Raw genomic sequence first — 19,047 nt, forward strand, 5'->3', positions numbered from 1 at the left:
AACGGCTGAAGATGTAACATGTATTTCCCACGCACCACGCAGAGAGAACGGCTGAAGATGTAACATGTATTTCCCACGCACCACGCAGAGAGAACGGCTGAAGATGTAACATGTATTTCCCACGCACCACGCAGAGAGAACGGCTGAAGATGTAACATGTATTTCCCTCGCACCACGCAGAGAGAACGGCTGAAGATGTAACATGTATTTCCCACGCACCACGCAGAGAGAACGGCTGAAGATGTAACATGTATTTCCCACGCACCACGCAGAGAGAACGGCTGAAGATGTAACATGTATTTCCCACGCACCACGCAGAGAGAACGGTCGCCAAGTGCGTTGTTGGAGCATGTCATTATTTAGAGGATTGAAATAAAGGGAGCGCTGCTCTCTGATCAGTTTTCTCCATTCAAATCTTTCCTTAACATTATAATTAGTTCCCAATACTGATGACAGATCAGCTCCTAGAGAGATATTACCACCTACGGCTGCAAATATTGAGACGGCTTATTCAAAATCACAGATTTGGCACATCATTGGGCACATGTTAGGCTACACATCATGAAATATATTGAGACAAATTACAGACCGTAGTCTACAAGTAGCAAAATAGAACTCAATTGATTGAACATGAAACGTATTTCAATATAATTGAAATAGGACTATAGCCTACTGTTTATATTTTAATGCAGTCATCTCGGTTTTCATTTGAAGCATCATTTTATACGTCGCTTGTTTGCATCAATTGCAAAGACATTTGCAACTTTGTATTTGTAGTCAACTTTGTTCTGAATTTATCGGCGGTCACAGAGAGACGGATTAACCATGTGATTCTATGTTTAGCGGAGATCTTCTGTGTATAAAGTGACGCGGGAGGGCAAAAAAGCATCTAACGACGCACTCAGCTGTTCTACAAGTGGTCTGAGGCAGGTGTTAGAATATGAGCGTTTTCAAGTGCAACGTTAATAACGATGGTTTTGGGAAACAGCTCAGAGATTTAACAATGCTCCTACGAAGGTTCTAACGATTAACTTAGCCTTAAGATGCTTTTGGGATACCAGGCCCTGGACAAAAACATCTGCTAAAGTCAAAGGTAAATGTTTTACATGCAGATCTCATATTACTGGATTTTTTTATATTTTTAATTTTTTAATATTGATGTTACAAATGTATCATGTGTACAGTTCTTTATTAAAAATGTAGTTATTTGTTATATTTGACTGTGTAAAACCTAGCAGTACTACTTATTTATCTGAGAGTGAGGCAGATGTACATTCAATAATTAGTTGTCACTGTGTTAACCACAACCAACATGCTGTATATCTGTTTTTATTTTTAAAATTTTTATTTCACCTTTATTTAACCAGGTAAGCCAGTTGAGAACAAGTTCTCATTTACAACTGCGACCTGGCCAATATAAAGTTTAGGGGTCAGTGGTCTAAAATGAGTCTGTCTGGGGAGAGAGAGAACCAATTTTCTACTCTGAGACGCTTTGTGGATATGGGCCCAGATCTCAAAATATTGTTTTAAAAAACAAATAATTTTTGTTTTACATAATAATAAAAAAAGAATATTACTAATGTAAGCCACTGTAAATACTTGGTTTAGTTTATTGTGTTGCTCTGCTCATGTCCGCGTTCTGGAACTGTCCGCGTCCCCGTACAGAACTGTCCGCGTCCACGTACGGTTTGGCGCCAAGCATATTGTCCAGTTACGCGCAGAGTGGTCTGAGGTGATCTTGGGGAACAACGATGGAGTTCGTTACAGTGTTGAGACACCGAAGTTTATTGTTCAATTTGCTTTTTTGCGTAATGGTCAGTGACAGTATGAGTGTAGCCAGATCCTTTTCACTCGCTATCCTTGTTTCATCTTGTGGTTCACCGGATTTGTCATCACCCTCGAGGGACAGACGAACGACCTGCTAGCTAGCCAAGCTAGTCTGTACAGCTAGCTAAGCTAGCTACTCTACCAGCAGCATCCTAGTTATCCTGGCTACCACTACATCATCACCGGCTGCCTGCATTTCTTGTGGACCGATGGAGATCCCTGGTTGTTTCTTCCACCTGTTAAATACCGTGGAGGGCTTCTCCCTCTCTCGTTGACGGATGCTGGCTTCCTACCCTCCCTCTGTCCGGTTCTCCTCTCTTCACTAGATGGATGGTAACTTTAGTGTTTAACCCCTCTGTGTCCAAGGACTGAACTTTTGAATATTATTTTCGGGGCGCCTCAAGTGAAATTTTTTACAACGTTTATTTCTGATAAAATTAGTTCATTGCATCCGCCATGGAGCCCAGTTTCATAATATTACCTTCTGTCCCTGGTTATGAAGTAAATGCGAAAAAACAGGCCTTATGTTTGGGCATTTTTCACCCTACCAGTTCCTATTAGTTCTATTGAGCTCCGTGGCACCGACTCGCCTTCAGAACGTTCTATTCCCAGCCCATTGTTCTGCGTCACAATGCCAGCTTCACTATTGTTATCAATGAGACCTGCCTGCATTAACCCTGTAGGTTTACCTCAGGTAACTTATTATTAACAAGGTTACAGCTACTTGGTGAGCGTTAACCCTGTAGGTTAACCATTTTCTAGATCCAAACTGCTACAGACCTATATCCATCCTGCCCTGCCCTTCGAAAGTATTTGAAAGCCAAGTTAACAAACAGATCACCGACCATTTCGAATACCACCGTACCTTCTCCGCTATGCAATCCGGTTTCCGAGCTGGTCATGGGTGCACTTCAGCCACGCTCAAGGTCCTAAACGATATTATAACCGCGATTGATAATAGACAGTACTGTGCAGCCGTCTTCATCGACCTGGCCAAGGCTTTCGACTCTGTCAACCACCGCATTCTTATTGGCAGACTAAATAGCCTTGGTTTCTCAAATGACTGCCTCGCCTGGTTCACCAACTACTTCTCAGATAGAGTTCAGTGTGTCAAATCGGAGGGCCTGTTGTCTGGACCTATGGCAGTCTCTATGGGGGTGCCACAGGGTTCAATTCTTGGGCCGACACTTTTCTCCGTGTATATCAATGATGTCGCTCTTGCTGCTGGTGACTCTCAGATCCACCTCTACGCAGACGACACCATTTTGTATACATCTGGCCCTTCATTGGACACTGTGTTAACAGACCTCCAAATGAGCTTCAATGCCATACAACACTCCTTCAGTAGCCTCCAACTGCTCTTAAACACTAGTAAAACTAAATGCATGCTTTTCAATCGAACGCTGCTGGCACCCGCCCACCCGACTAGAATCACCACTCTCGACGGGTCTGACCTAGAGTATGTGGACAACTACAAATACCTAGGTGTCTGGTTAGACTGTAAACTCTCCTTCCAGACTCACATAAAGAATCTCCAATCCAAAGTTAAATCTAGAATCGGCTTCCTATTTCGCAACAAAGCCTCCTTCACTCATGCTGCCAAACATGCCCTCGTAAAACTGACTATCCTACCGATCCTTGACTTCGGTGATGTCATTTACAAAATAGCCTCCAACACTCTACTCAGCAAATTGGATGTAGTCTATCACAGTGCCATCCGTTTTGTCTCCAAAGCCCCATACGCTACCCACCACTGTGACCTGTACGCTCTTGTTGGCTGGTCCTCACTACATGTTCGTCGTCAAACCCACTGGCTCCAGGCCATCTATAAATCACTGCTAGGCAAATCCCCGCCTTATCTTAGCTCATTGGTCACCATAGCAGAACCCACCCGTAGTCTGCGCTCCAGCAGGTATATCTCACTGGTCATTCCCAAAGCCAACACCTCCTTTGGCCGCCATTCCTTCCAGTTCTCTGCTGCCAATGACTGGAACGAATTGCAAAAATCTCTGAAGCTGGAGACTCTTATCTCCCTCACTAACTTTAAGCATCAGTTGTCAGAGCACCTTACCGATCACTGCACCTGTACACGGCCCATCTGAAATTAGCCCACCCAACTACCTCATCCCTATATTGTTATTTATTTTGCTATTTTGCACCCCAGTATCTCTATTTGCACATAATCTCTTGCACATCTAGCATTCCAGTGTTAATACTATTGTAATTATTTTGCACTATAGCCTATTTATTGCCTTACCTCCATAACTTGCTACATTTGCACACACTGTATATATATTTTCTGTTGTATTTTTGACTTTATGTTTTTTTTACCCCATATGTAACTCTGTGTTGTTGTTTTTATCGCACTTCTTTGCTTTATCTTGGCCAGGTCGCAGTTGTAAATGAGAACTTGTTCTCAACTGGCTTACCTGGTTAAATAAAGGTGAAATGAAAAAAATAAATAAAAGGTTTACCTCAGGTAACTGATTATTAACAAGGTTACAGCTACTTGGTGAGCGCGCCCACTGTTCACCTGAGTACATGTTGTGGTCACCTATAGTGAGGTGAGACACAGTTTAAGAGGCGATGGCTGGTGGATAGCCATCAAACATTAAACATTTTCTGGTCATGGTTAACCATATTTGTTTTAAGAAAAAAGTGTACAATCTAAACAAAACGCATGTCCCTGTCCTCTTTTTCAAGATGTGGACGATTTAAACAGCCAGAAGACATTTTTAAATTAAGAAATAACCTTTTCTTTGAGGACTTGTTGTTTCTAAATGGCTGCTTGGTAATTTGATATGCATCGAAATCTTCGTTCGTAGGCATCAAATTGAGCGAATGCTGCTCAGGTTCACTGAGTTGCAAACCGAATGGGTATAATGGGGTGATTGTTGTCTAATCAGGTGGTCTAGCTAATGGATTTGTATATCTGACGCAGTTGATGCCTCAGATTATGAGCCAAGCAAGTGTCATGAATTAGTTATGTAGTACCCACATACGGCCACAAGGACGAGCAAGAGTGCCATAAACCCATACTGTTTTTTGCCATATAAACCCTAAACCTAACAATCAATCAAATGGATTTATAAAGCCCTTTTTACACCAGCAGATGTCACAAAGTGCTATACAGAAACTCTTACCCTACTTATAACCTATTTTAGCCGTAACCCTAACCCCTAATTCTAGGGTAGGGTAGCCTAGAACACTTTTAGAAACTATTTTAGTAATAATATTATCTTAGTAAATACAATTATAGTATTAAATAGCGTTTTGATTATTTTGTTGTTATTTTATTGTATGTATAATTGCAAGACAGAACACTTGATAAATAAGACACATTTGTTATATTTTTAAATGTGGTTTGAATTGGGTGACCTAGTAACCTCTGTGTGAAAGTCCAGCAATTGGCTTGGGGCAGGTTTGAGACTGATCTAATACACTTTATTTCTCAGCTGCCTCACCAATGTCTGTACGTGAATTAATAACTTTTAATTGTTAAATATTTCCAATAGATGGCAGCATAAGACCACGAAGCATCAGTTATAGGCTACAAGCAGCAATATGATTTACATAAATTAGCATGCAACCAAATACTATATGTCCCATGATTTTCTAAAATGGTCACTCATTACTTTAGTTAGCTATATATCTCGTATTAGGCCTGTGATGCTTTTGGAAGAGCAATTAAATAGTGACTATAGCAGGTGTTGAACCCCTGGTAAATAATCACTAGTCAGATGCTCCAACCTCAACCCTAGTATAGATGCATTTTTAAATATCTAATATTGCGATTAAACATTTTTACATTTTATCCAGAGCGATTTACAGTAAGTGAGTGCATACATTAATTTTTTATTTTTTGTTTTTGTTCATACTAGCCCCCCGTGGGAAACGAACCCACAACCCTGGCGTTGCAAACGCCATGCTCTATCAACTGAGCTACATCCCTGCCGGCCATTCCCTCCCCTAGCCTTGACGACGCTGGGCCAATTGTGCGCCGCCCCATGGGTCTCCCGGTCGCGGCCGGCTACGACAGAGCCTGGATTTGAACCAGGATCTCTAGTGGCACAGCTAGCACTGTGATGCAGTGCCTTAGACCACTGTGCCACTCAGGAGTACAACCTCGGAATAGATAAGACAAGATTGCGTCTTCCAGCCCGCCAATAAATTACATCTTGCAACCCTTGCGGTTTGCAAATGTACCTCAACATGCCCCTCGCTTGTGCTAGAAGGCATAGTGCTCGCTGCTGGTTGATGAATCTGACAATGAATGTACTAGGAAAATACGTTTTTCGCGACCAGAGGTGACTAAATTAATGTTCAGGCTTATTGATAATCGTTATAGTAATGAAGCATAATTTCAAAACATGAGCATAAAAACAGCTAATAATAAACATGAATCATCATTATATTATTTCACGGTAATGTGTTAAATGCTTTTTCAGTCGTTCCTCTTGCGTTAGCAGTGTGGAAAGGGACAGTAAAAAGCGTGTGCAGGAGTTTTCCTGTGAGGGGGAGTGGTGGTGTATCCAGAGAAAAAACTAAACAAACCTTCTGAAATGTCATTCATGGTCTTATGCTGCCATCTATTGGAATTATTTAGCAACTGCAGTAGTACTGAATAAAGTATATCCTTACTAAAGTAGTAATTACTCAGAATTTCAAAATAGGACATTTTCTAGTTCATTTACCACTTACAACCATAACATAACAATTTATAGCATAACAAACAATGAAACTGACATAAACCAAAAACACCATACATTTAGTTAACTATATATATATATATATATATATATATATATATATATATATATATACTATTTATTTCGATGGGTGACATTATCTGCCAAAGTAATACCACTGTAGATAAAGAAGAGCTCTCCAGTAGGTGTACCAAAACATTCAAAGGCCATTTTCTCAAAATTGAGGTTACAAGTTTATCATCTTTCAAAGCAGAATTACTTTCCCATTGTTCCTCAACTGTAGTGTATGATATACCTTTTCTAGCTGAGTCTCTACTTTTATCCAATGTAAAAAACACAATTTCAAATTTTGCTACATAAGATCGAATCGAGCCGGTCGGTCACATTTGACTGTATAAAACCTAGCAGTACTACTTATTTCTCTGAGAGTGAGGCAGATATATATTATTACTGTGTAAAACCTAGCAGTACTACTTATTTCTCTGAGAGTGAGACAGATATATATATATTATTACTGTGTAAAACCTAGCAGTACTACTTATTTCTCTGAGAGTGAGGCAGATATATTATTACTGTGTAAAACCTAGCAGTACTACTTATTTCTCTGAGAGTGAGGCAGACATATATTATAACTGTGTAAAACCTAGCAGTACTACTTATTTCTCTGAAAGTGAGGCAGATATATAGCATTTTTACAAAAAAATAACATTATTTTTCTCTGAAATGAAATCATCAAGTGATGGATTTTAAACAAATACATTTCTGTCATTGAACAACCCCATGCCATGATTAGATAGTGAAAAAACACACCAATCTCTTTCATAATGTCTTTAAACAATAAAAGCTAATTTACCAACATTTCTGAAAATGCCGTTTTAGAATGAAACTCTTCTTATGTTTCCTGTTTCTCCATCTGAGCTCAGAGTAGATGAGAGACGTAATGTTTGTCTCTGTTGTGTTGAAGCCCAATCAAGCAGGAGAGACCAGCCTCCCCTGTACCCAGCTGTGTGTCCATGAATAATGACTGGTCTATGATGGAATCTCTAAACTTTAGAGAGGGAGACTTTTCTACTGAACAAAGGTAAGAAGAACTCATGGGTCATGGTCAGTGAGTTAAACAACACTGTCTCTAGTCATTTCTCCTCTCCCATTTTACCATTTATGTTTGTTGTTTTCATAATCCATAGGCTAAGTGTGTGTGGGTGTGTGTGTGTGTGTGAGTGTGTGTGTGTGTGTGTGTGTGTGTGTGTGTGTGTGTGTGTGTGTGTGTGTGTGTGTGTGTGTGTGTGTGTGTGTGCACTCCCTGGATGAGGAGATGTAATCTCATGTTTTGTCCACAGAAACCAACAGGAGTTATCAGAGTCAGAGATGCTCAGTGGTCAGTCTTCCCAGAGTCATCAAACAGACCTGGCCTCCATATTCATTGTATGTGGTCTTGTTATGTACATTTGTTTTTGTTTACCTCAAGTAAAGTTGATCTGTCAATCATTTATTCATTTGTTAATGAGAAAGCATTTAGTCTCTTGCTTAACTTATTTACTTGATTTATTTCAGTTGCTTGAAGAGAATATTATGACATTTGTGAAGAACGAGCTGAAGAGGTTCAAGAGGATTCTTAGTCCAGAACTCCCAGAAGGCTTTGAGAGTCAGAAGCAGGATAAGGAAGTGGTGGATGCTGAAGATGAGAAGCAGGAGAGCAGTGCCAGAGAGGGGGTTCTGAAGATCACACTGCTCGTCCTGAGGAAAATGAACCAGAAGGAGCTTGCTGACACATTGGAGAAAAGTAAGAGCTGTCTGCCTCATGTTGAATGCTGTTTTAGAACATGTAAAAGCTGTAGCTAAAGTACAGCTAAAGTAGCTGTGTAACTAAATGATATTGTAGCATCCTTAACACAACACCTAGTGACCTCATCAAGTAGCAGCAGGGATGTGTTGTGTTGATTAATTGAGAGAGAGAGAGAGTGAGAGAGAGAGAGAGAGAGAGAGAGAGAGAGAGAGAGAGAGAGAGAGAGAGAGAGAGAGAGAGCGAGAGAGAGAGAGAGAGAGAGAGAGATCATACCAAAAATAATATAATAAGTCACACCAGTGTGTAATGCATTATCAAAACATTTACACATTTATACAGTCACTTAAGATAAGACATTAATTGTATTTAAAACTTTATAACAGTAGGCATTAAAACAGACGTAATATTAATATCCTCTGTGTTATTTCTAGATTCAGATGAGCTTGCTGTGATTTGCCAACGTGAACTCAAATCTAATCTAAAGAAGAAGTTTCAATGTGTATTTGAAGGGAACGCTAAACAAGGAAACCCAACACTTCTCAATAAGATCTACACAGAGCTCTACATCACAGAGGGTGGAAAAGGAGAGGTCAATAATGAACATGAGCTGAGACAGATTGAGACAATAACCAGGAAACAAGCAAGACCAGAGACTGCAATCAAATGTAACGACATTTTCAAACCCTTAACTGGACAAGACAAACTTATCAGATCTGTGCTGACAAAGGGAGTCGCTGGCTTTGGAAAAACAGTCTCTGTGCAGAAGTTCATTCTGGACTGGGCTGAAGGAAAAGCAAATCAGGATGTCCAATTTGTAATTTCATTCCCTTTCCGGGAGCTGAATTTGATGAAAGGTGAAAAACTCACTTTGATTGAACTTCTCAATCACTTCTCAATGGAAACCAAAGAATCAAGAATCTCCAACTACAACAAGTACAAAGTTCTGTTCATCTTTGATGGTCTGGATGAGTGCCGACTGCCCCTAGACTTCCAGAAGAACAAGATCTGTTGTGACGTCACAGAGTCAACCTCAGTGGATGTTCAGCTGACAAATCTCATCAAGGGAAATCTGCTTCCCTCTGCTCTCATCTGGATAACTACCCGACCTGCAGCAGCCAATAAGATCCCTTCAGGGTGTGTTGACCAGGTGACAGAGGTACGAGGGTTCAATGACCCACAGAAGGAGGAGTATTTCAGGAAGAGATTCCGTGATGAGGACCTGGCCAACAGAATCATCTCACACATAAAGACATCAAGGATCCTCCACATCATGTGCCACATTCCAGTCTTCTGTTGGATTTCTGCAATAGTCCTTGAACACATGCTGAAACATAACAGAGAAGAGATGCACAAGACTCTGACTGAGATGTACTCACACCTTGTGGTGTTTCTTACCAAACAGAAGAATGAAAAGTATCTTGGGAATGAAGAGACAGGTCCACACTGGAATGAAGAGAGCATTATGTTACTGGGAAAACTGGCTTTTCAACAGCTTGTGAAGGGCAATCTAATTTTCTATGAAGAAGACCTGAAAGAGGCTGGCATTGATGTCAATGAAGCCTCAGTGTACTCAGGATTGTGCACACAGCTCTTTAAAGAGGAATGTGGGCTGTACCAGGACAAGGTGTATTGCTTCGTGCATCTGAGCATTCAGGAGTTTCTGGCTGCTGTATATGTGTTCCTCTCATTCATCAACAACAATGAGAATCTAATGGCCGAACCTCAAGTTTCTGAAGTTACTTTCTACAAAAGTGCTGTGGATAAAGCCTTACAAAGTGAGACAGGAAACCTGGACCTGTTCCTCCGCTTCCTTCTGGGCCTCTCAATGGAGTCCAATCATAAGTACTTACGAGGTCTACTGACAACAACAAGAAGCATCTCACAGAGCCATGAAGAAACAGTCAAGTACATCAAGGAGAAGATCAGAGACAATCCCTCTCCAGAGAGATGTATCAATCTGTTCCACTGTCTGAATGAACTGAATGACCATTCTCTAGTGGAGGAGATCCAAATCTACCTGAGATCAGGAAGTCTCTCAGAAGATGAACTGTCACCTGCACAGTGGTCAGCTCTGGTCTTTGTGTTGCTGACTTCAGAAAAGGAGCTGGATGTGTTTGACCTGAAGAAATACTCCAGATCAGAGGAAGGTCTTCTGAGGATGCTGCCAGTGGTCAAAGCCTCCAGAGCTGCTCTGTGAGTACATCAAATGACATATAAGAACTAATCATCAGGAATAAATATTATGTTTAGAGTAAAATATGTATTATAATATTTATATTATATTATATTGAAACACATATTGAATAAATGCATTGATTTCCACATTAGTATAACATTATGACCATACAATTCTAGGAGACGGAAGATGAATATACAGTGAGGGAAAAAAGTATTGATCCCCTGCTGATTTTGTAAGTTTGCCCACTGACAAAGAAATGATCAGTCTATAATTTTAAAGGTAGGTTTATTTGAACAGTTAGAGACAGAATAACAACAAAAAAATCCAGAAAAACGCATGTCAAAAATGTTATAAATTGATTTGCATTTTAATGAGGGAAATAAGTATTTGACCCCCTCTCACATTTACATTTTACATTTACATTTTCGTCATTTAGCAGACGCTCTTATCCAGAGCGACTTACAAATTGGTGCATTCACCTTATGATAGCCAGTGGAACAACCACTTTACAATTTGTTTATTTTATTTTATTTTTTAATTTTTTTGGGGGGTGGGGTAAGGGGGGTAGAAGGATTACTTTATCAAATCCCAGGTATTCCTTAAAGAGGTGGGGTTTCAAGTGTCTCCGGAAGGTGGTGAGTGACTCCGCTGTCCTGGCGTCGTGAGGGAGCTTGTTCCACCATTGGGGTGCCAGAGCAGCGAACAGTTTTGATTGGGCTGAGCAGAAACTGTGCTTCCGCAGAGGTAGGGGGGCCAGCAGGCCAGAGGTGGATGAATGCAATGCCCTCGTTTGGGTGTAGGGACTCATCAGAGCCTGAAGGTACGGAGGTGCCGTTCCCCTCACAGCTCGGTAGGCAAGCACCATGGTCTTGTAGCAGATGCGAGCTTCAACTGGAAGCCAGTGGAGTGTGCGGAGGAGCGGGGTGATGTGAGAGAACTTGGGAAGGTAGAACACCAGACGGGCTGCGGCGTTCTGGATGAGTTGCAGGGGTTTAATGGCACAGGCAAGGAGCCCAGCCAACAGTGAGTTGGAGTAATCCAGACGGGAGATGACAAGTGCCTGGATTAGGACCTGTGCCGCTTCCTGTGTAAGGCAGGGTCGTACTCTGCGAATGTTGTAGAGCATGAACCTACAGGATCGGGTCACCGCCTTGATGTTAGCGGAGAACGACAGGGTGTTGTCCAGGGTCACGCCAAGGCTCTTTGCACTCTGGGTGGAGGACACAACGGAGTTGTCAACCGTGATGGCGAGATCATGGAACGGGCAGTCCTTCCCCGGGAGGAAGAGCAGCTCCGTCTTGCCGAGGTTCAGCTTGAGGTGGTGATCCGTCATCCACACTGATATGTCTGCCAGTCATGCAGAGATGCGATTCACCACCTGGTTATCAGAAGGGGGAAAGGAGAAGATTAATTGTGTGTCGTCTGCGTAGCAATGATAGGAGAGGCCATGTGAGGATATGACAGAGCCAAGTGACTTGGTGTATAGCGAGAATAGGAGAGGGCCTAGAACTGAGCCCTGGGGGACACCAGTGGTGAGAGTACGTGGTGCGGAGACAGATTCTCGCCACGCCACCTGGTAGGAGCGACCTGTCAGGTAGGACGCAATCCAAGAGTGAGCCGCGCCGGAGATGCCCAACTCGGAGAGGGTGGAGAGGAGGATCTGATGGTTCACAGTATCAAAGGCAGCAGATAGGTCTAGAAGGACGAGAGCAGAGGAGAGAGAGTTAGCTTTAGCAGTGCGGAGAGCCTCCGTGACACAGAGAATAGCAGTCTCAGTTGAATGACCAGTCTTGAAACCTGACTGGTTTGGATCAAGAAGGTAATTCTGAGAGAGATAGCAAGAGAGTTGGCTAAAGACGGCACGCTCAAGAGTTTTGGAGAGAAATGAAAGAAGGGATACTGGTCTGTAGTTGTTGACATCGGAGGGATCGAGTGTAGGTTTTTTGAGAAGTGGTGCAACTCTTGCTCTCTTGAAGACGGAAGGGACATAGCCAGCGGTCAATGATGAGTTGATGAGCGAGGTGAGGTAAGGGAGAAGGTCTCCAGAAATCGTCTGGAGAAGAGAGGAGTGGATAGGGTCAAGTGGGCAGGTTGTTGGGCGGCCGGCCGTCACAAGTCGCAAGATTTCATCTGGAGAGAGAGGGGAGAACGAACGATGATCAGATGTCGTCAATCTTCTTTTCAAAACTCCACAGAGAGGGAGTAGGGGGGGAGGGGGAGGAGGATTCAGACAGTAGCTACTAAATACCTAACGCCAATGTTTCAGACAATGAGGTTAGAAAAACAGCTGAATGGTAGGCAGCTAGCTGGCATAATTACAGGTACTCTCAAGCGTGAAACAACTATCCACAGTTGCTAATAGTTACCAGTAGCTACCCGCTAGCTAGTCCAGGTGGTGGGTTAGCTAGCCTCGTGCTTCACCGGGCTCAGCCGAATACAATACTTACCTACAATAATTACCTACAATAACCTACGATAACTACAATAACCTACGATAACTACCTACAATACCTAACTACGTCTCAATACATGGTTTAAGCTTTACTTGACACCATATAAGCCATATAAGCCAAGCTTACCTCCCTCCAGAGAGAGACACAACCTCACCCGACGACGATCAGACATAAATCAATCAGAAAGATTTCTGGCTCCCAGGTGTCTTTATACAGGTAACGAGCTGAGATTAGGAGCACACTCTTAAAGGGAGTGCTCCTAATTTCAGCTTGTTACCTGTATAAAAGACACCTGTCCACAGAAGCATTCAATCAATCAGATTCCAAACTCTCCACCATGGCCAAGACCAAAGAGCTCTCCAAGGTTGTCAGGGACAAGATTGTAGACCTACACAAGGCTGGAATGGGCTACAAGACCATCGCCAAGCAGCTTGGTGAGAAGGTGACAACAGTTGGTGCGATTATTTGCAAATGGAAGAAACACAAAAGAACTGTCAATCTCCCTCGGCTTGGGGCTCCATGCAAGATCTCACCTCGTGGAGTTGCAATGATCATGAGAACGGTGAGGAATCAACCCAGAACTACACGGGGGAGGATCTTGTCAATGATCTCAAGGCAGCTGGGACCATAGTCACAAAGAAAACAATTGGTAACGTACTATGCCGTGAAGGACTGAAATCCTGCAGCGCCCGCAAGGTCCCCCTGCTCAAGAAAGCACATATACAGGGCCGTCTGAAGTTTGCCAATGAACATCTGAATGATTCAGAGGAGAACTGGGTGAAAGTGTTGTGGTCAGATGAGACCAAAATCGAGCTCTTTGGCATCAACTCAAATCGCCGTGTTTGGAGGAGGAGGAATGCTGCCTATGACCCCAAGAACACCATCCCCACCGTCAAACATGGAGGTGGAAACATTATGCTTTGGGGGTGTTTTTCTGCTAAGGGGACAGGACAACTTCACCGCATCTAAGGGACGATGGACGGGGCCATGTACATTCAAATCTTGGGTGAGAACCTCCTTCCAAAAGCCAGGGCATTGAAAATGGGTCGTGGATGGGTATTCCAGCATGACAATGACCCAAAACACACGGCCAAGGCAACAAAGGAGTGGCTCAAGAAGAAGCACATTAAGGTCCTGGAGTGGCCTAGCCAGTCTCCAGACCTTAATCCCATAGAAAATCTGTGGAGGGAGCTGAAGGTTCGAGTTGCCAAACGTCAGCCTCGAAACCTTAATTACTTGGAGAAGATCTGCAAAGAGGAGTGGAACAAAATCCCTCCTGAGATGTGTGCAAACCTGGTGGCCAACTACAAGAAACGTCTGACCTCTGTGATTGCCAACAAGGGTTTTGCCACCAAGTACTAAGTCATGTTTTGCAGAGGGGTCAAATACTTATTTCCCTCATTAAAATGCAAATCAATTTATAACATTTTTGACATGCGTTTTTCTGGATTTTTTTGTTGTTATTCTGTCTCTCACTGTTCAAATAAACCTAACATTTAAATTATAGACTGATCATGTCTTTGTCAGTGGGCAAACGTACAAAATCAGCAGGGGATCAAATACTTTTTCCATTCACTGTATATGTTGTTTGAGAGAATTAACCAAATGCATATACCATTGTTCTTCTACACTACTGGTTAAATTAACAGTGTGTTTGTGAAATCATGATGATCTCTTTGTCAGGCTGTCAGGCTGTTTAGTCACAGAGAAAGGCTGTGCTTCTCTGGTCTCAGCTCTGAAGTCAAACCCCTCACACCTGAGAGAGCTGGACCTGAGTAACAATGACCTGAAGGATTCAGGAGTGAAGCTGCTCTCTGCTGGACTGGGGAATCCCCACTGTAAACTGGAGACTCTGAGGTCAGTATTCCTGTGTTTGGTCAACAAGTGATAACTGTTCACCAGATCCACATGTGTTTACCAGGCACACATAGTCCACACAATATGTGTTTGGACATTGAAGCTTACAGTTTTAAATTTGGTGCTATGCTACAGCATTTTGGATTTGAGATATAATGTTTCATATTAGGCAACAGTACAGAATGTCACCTTTATTTGAAAAACATAATCTAAAACAAAGCCAAAACATACTGCAAATGCATTCAACAAGTTTGTAGAATCACAAGCTTGATGTAATCACTGCAGACAAAGAATATTGGACCAAACACTAAACTTTTGACTAAATAATTACGACTTTTTCAAATGGGAGAACTACATACAGTGGGGAAAAAAGTATTTAGTCAGCCACCAATTGTGCAAGTTCTCCCACTTAAAAAGATGAGAGAGGCCTGTAATTTTCATCATAGGTACACGTCAACTATGACAGACAAATTGAGGAAAAAAAATCCAGAAAATCACATTGTAGGATTTTTTATGAATTTATTTGCAAATTATGGTGGAAAATAAGTATTTGGTCACCTACAAACAAGCAAGATTTCTGGCTCTCACAGACCTGTAACTTCTTCTTTAAGAGGCTCCTCTGTCCTCCACTCGTTACCAGTATTAATGCCACCTGTTTGAACTTGTTATCAGTATAAAAGACACCTGTCCACAACCTCAAACAGTCACACTCCAAACTCCACTATGGCCAAGACCAAAGAGCTGTCAAAGGACACCAGAAACAAAATTGTAGACCTGCACCAGGCTGGGAAGACTGAATCTGCAATAGGTAAGCAGCTTGGTTTGAAGAAATCAACTGTGGGAGCAATTATTAGGAAATGGAAGACATACAAGACCACTGATAATCTCCCTCGATCTGGGGCGCCACGCAAGATCCTACCCCGTGGGGTCAAAATGATCACAAGAACGGTGAGCAAAAATCCCAGAACCACACGGGGGGACCTAGTGAATGACCTGCAGAGAGCTGGGACCAAAGTAACAAAGCCTACCATCAGTAACACACTACGCCGCCAGGGACTCAAATCCTGCAGTGCCAGACGTGTCCCCCTGCTTATGCCAGTACATGTCCAGGCCCGTCTGAAGTTTGCTAGAGTGCATTTTGATGATCCAGAAGAGGATTGGGAGAAAGTCATATGGTCAGATGAAACCAAAATATAACTTTTTGGTAAAAACTCAACTCGTCGTGTTTGGAGGACAAAGAATGCTGAGTTGCATCCAAAGAACACCATACCTACTGTGAAGCATGGGGGTGGAAACATCATGCTTTGGGGCTGTTTTTCTGCAAAGGGACCAGGACGACTGATCCGTGTAAAGGAAAGAATGAATGGGGCCATGTATCGTGAGATTTTGAGTGAAAACCTCCTTCCATCAGCAAGGGCATTGAAGATTAAACGTGGCTGGGTCTTTCAGCATGACAATGATCCCAAACACAACGAAGGAGTGGCTTCGTAAGAAGCATTTCAAGGTCCTGGAGTGGCCTAGCCAGTCTCCAGATCTCAACCCCATAGAAAATATTTGGAGGGAGTTGAAAGTCCGTGTTGCCCAGCGACAGCCCCAAAACATCACTGCTCTAGAGGAGATCTGCATGGAGGAATGGGCCAAAATACCAGCAACAGTGTGTGAAAACCTTGTGAAGACTTACAGAAAACGTTTGACCTGTGTCATTGCCAACAAAGGGTATATAACAAAGTATTGAGAAACTTTTGTTATTGACCAAATACTTATTTTCCACCATAATTTGCAAATCAATTCATAAAAAATCCTACAATGTGATTTTCTGGAAAAAAAAATCTCATTTTGTCTGTCATAGTTGACGTGTACCTATGATGAAAATTACAGGCCTCTCTCATCTTTTTAAGTGGGAGAACTTGCACAATTGGTGGCTGACTAAATACTTTTTTCCCCCACTGTACATGAAGTGCTTTCATTTCTAATCGTTAAAATACATATGTATGAATACCTTTAAATAATAATAATATGCCATTTAGCAGACGCTTTTATCCAAAGCAACTTACAGTCATGCGTGCATACAGTTTTACGTATGGGTGGTCCTCTGTAGCTCAGGGTGGTCCTCTGTAGCTCAATTGGTAGAGCATGGCACTTGTAACGCCAGGGTAGTGGGTTCGATCCCCAGGACCACCCATACAGAAAATTACTCCAGTCATCATCCACCATTTTAATATTGGGCAAAACATAACCCATAACACATTCAAAACAAACTGCAAATGAAACCAACGAGTTTGAGTCACAAGCTTGATGTAGTCATTGCGTTCAAGGACTTTCGGACCAAATACTCAACTTTTGACTACTTTAATACACTATATGTAAATTTTTCAAAATACTTTTTGACTAGATACATAAAGTGCTTTCATTTCTAAACGGTGACACAGATATGTATTAAAATATCCTCAAATAAAAGGTGACATTATATACTGTCACCTCATATGAAACATTTGATCTCAAATCCAAAATACTGGAGTATAGAGCCACATTTAAAATGTTAGCTTCACTGTCAAAATAGATATGGTGTGGACTGTATACTCAATACAATAAAAATCCGATACCTCACTGTCTGTCTTTTGACTGATACTGCTTTTTAAACTGGTCTGGTCAGTCTACTCAAATATTTGTAATATGCATTTTTCTATCTACAAGCAATACTTTTATAATTTGTCATTTCTAATAATTAATAATTAATTTATGAATAGATATATCAGGTGTCAGGACATCTGAACATTTTGAAAAAATATACTGCCACTATTTTCACCACCAAAGAATAGCAGTGTGATTTCAATATGATTTGACTCTTTGCAGGCTGTCAGGCTGTCTAGTCACAGAGGAAGGCTGTGCTTCTCTGGGCTCAGCTCTGAGGTCAAACCCCTCACACCTGAGAGAGCTGGATCTGAGTAACAATGACCTGAAGGATTCAGGAGTGAAGCTGCTCTCTGCTGTCCTGGGGAATCCCCACTGTAAACTGGAGACTCTGAGGTCAGTATTCCTGTAGTTGGTCAACAAGTGATAACTGTTCACCAGATCCACGTGTTTACCAGGCACACATAGTCCACACCATATGTGTTTGGACAGTGAAGCTTACAGTTTTAAATTTGGCGCTGTACTCCATCATTTTGCATTTCAGATATAATGTTTCATATTAGGCAACAGTACAGAATGTCACCTTTTATTTAAAGGTATTCATACATATCTGTTTTACCGTTTAGATATGAAAGCACTTTATGTATCTAGTTCTCCCATTTTAAGAAGTCTTATTTATTTGGACAAATTCACTGATATTGTATTGACGTAGTCATATGTTTAGTATTTGGTCCCGTATTCCTTGCCTGTAGTGATTACATCAAGCTTGTGAATCTACAAACTTGTTGAATACATTTGAAGTTTGTCTTGGTTTTGTTTTAGATTATGTTTTTCTAATAGAAACTGAATGGTGAATAATGTCCTGTCATTTTGAAGTCACTTGTATTGTAAGTAAGAATAGAATATGTTTCTGAACACTTCTACATTCATGTGGTTGCTACCATGATTCAGAATAATCATTAATAAATCATGAATAATGATGAATGAGAAAGTTACAGAGGCAAAAAGATCATACCCCCTCTGTTATTGGTAATGGTGAGAGGTTAGCATGTTTTGTTGTAGCCTCTGTAACTTTCTCACTCATCATTTTCCATGATTGATTTATGATTTGTATTAATCAAGGCATCATCAGGATTAATTTAGTAGTGTTTAGAAACCTGTTATTGTGGTAGAAATATTTGACTCGAAAGTGGTTAACTTTAAAAATATCTCTCAAGAAACTGGAGCTGGAGGAAGATTGAGCAGAGGGAAGAGATGATAGCATGGAAGAGGAGAAAGTAGCGGGAGAGAGAGAGCGAAGGTTGCGACGGCACATTACCATCTGAGCAGGGGCAGAGTGAGTAGTGTTGGAGGAGAGCGAGAGAGAAAAGGATTCTAAGTAGTGGTCGGAGACTTGGAGGGGAGTTGCAGTGAGATTAGTAGAAGAACAGCATCTAGTAAAGATGAGGTCAAGCGTATTGCCTGCCTTGTGAGTAGGGGGGGACGGTGTGAGGGTGTAAGGGTGCATAACTCATTGTTGTTTAAACAAACTACAGAATTTAATAATACTAATACAATTGTCAAAGAACGTTCCATATTCCACTCTCTAGACATGTGCTCCACATT

At 41.7% G+C, this 19,047-nt stretch overlaps 1 protein-coding gene across 1 annotated transcript in view; it reads left to right on the forward strand.

Annotated features, from left to right (window-relative positions):
* The first annotated feature begins 7,463 nt into the window (after positions 1–7,463).
* LOC311124028 (uncharacterized protein) overlaps positions 7,464–19,047 on the forward strand; it is a 29,476-nt gene continuing 17,892 nt past the window's right edge. The window contains exons 1-7 of the mRNA XM_084198245.1: positions 7,464–7,617; positions 7,877–7,961; positions 8,091–8,319; positions 8,760–9,037; positions 10,154–10,515; positions 14,638–14,811; positions 17,665–17,838. Coding sequence (XP_084054371.1) covers positions 7,550–7,617; positions 7,877–7,961; positions 8,091–8,319; positions 8,760–9,037; positions 10,154–10,515; positions 14,638–14,811; positions 17,665–17,838 — 1,370 coding nt within the window. The 5' untranslated portion in view covers positions 7,464–7,549. The remainder of the gene's footprint in view (positions 7,618–7,876; positions 7,962–8,090; positions 8,320–8,759; positions 9,038–10,153; positions 10,516–14,637; positions 14,812–17,664; positions 17,839–19,047) is intronic.

Source organism: Coregonus lavaretus (assembly GCF_964263955.1).
Source record: "Coregonus lavaretus genome assembly, contig: HAP1_SCAFFOLD_1096, whole genome shotgun sequence".
NCBI lineage: Eukaryota > Metazoa > Chordata > Actinopteri > Salmoniformes > Salmonidae > Coregonus > Coregonus lavaretus.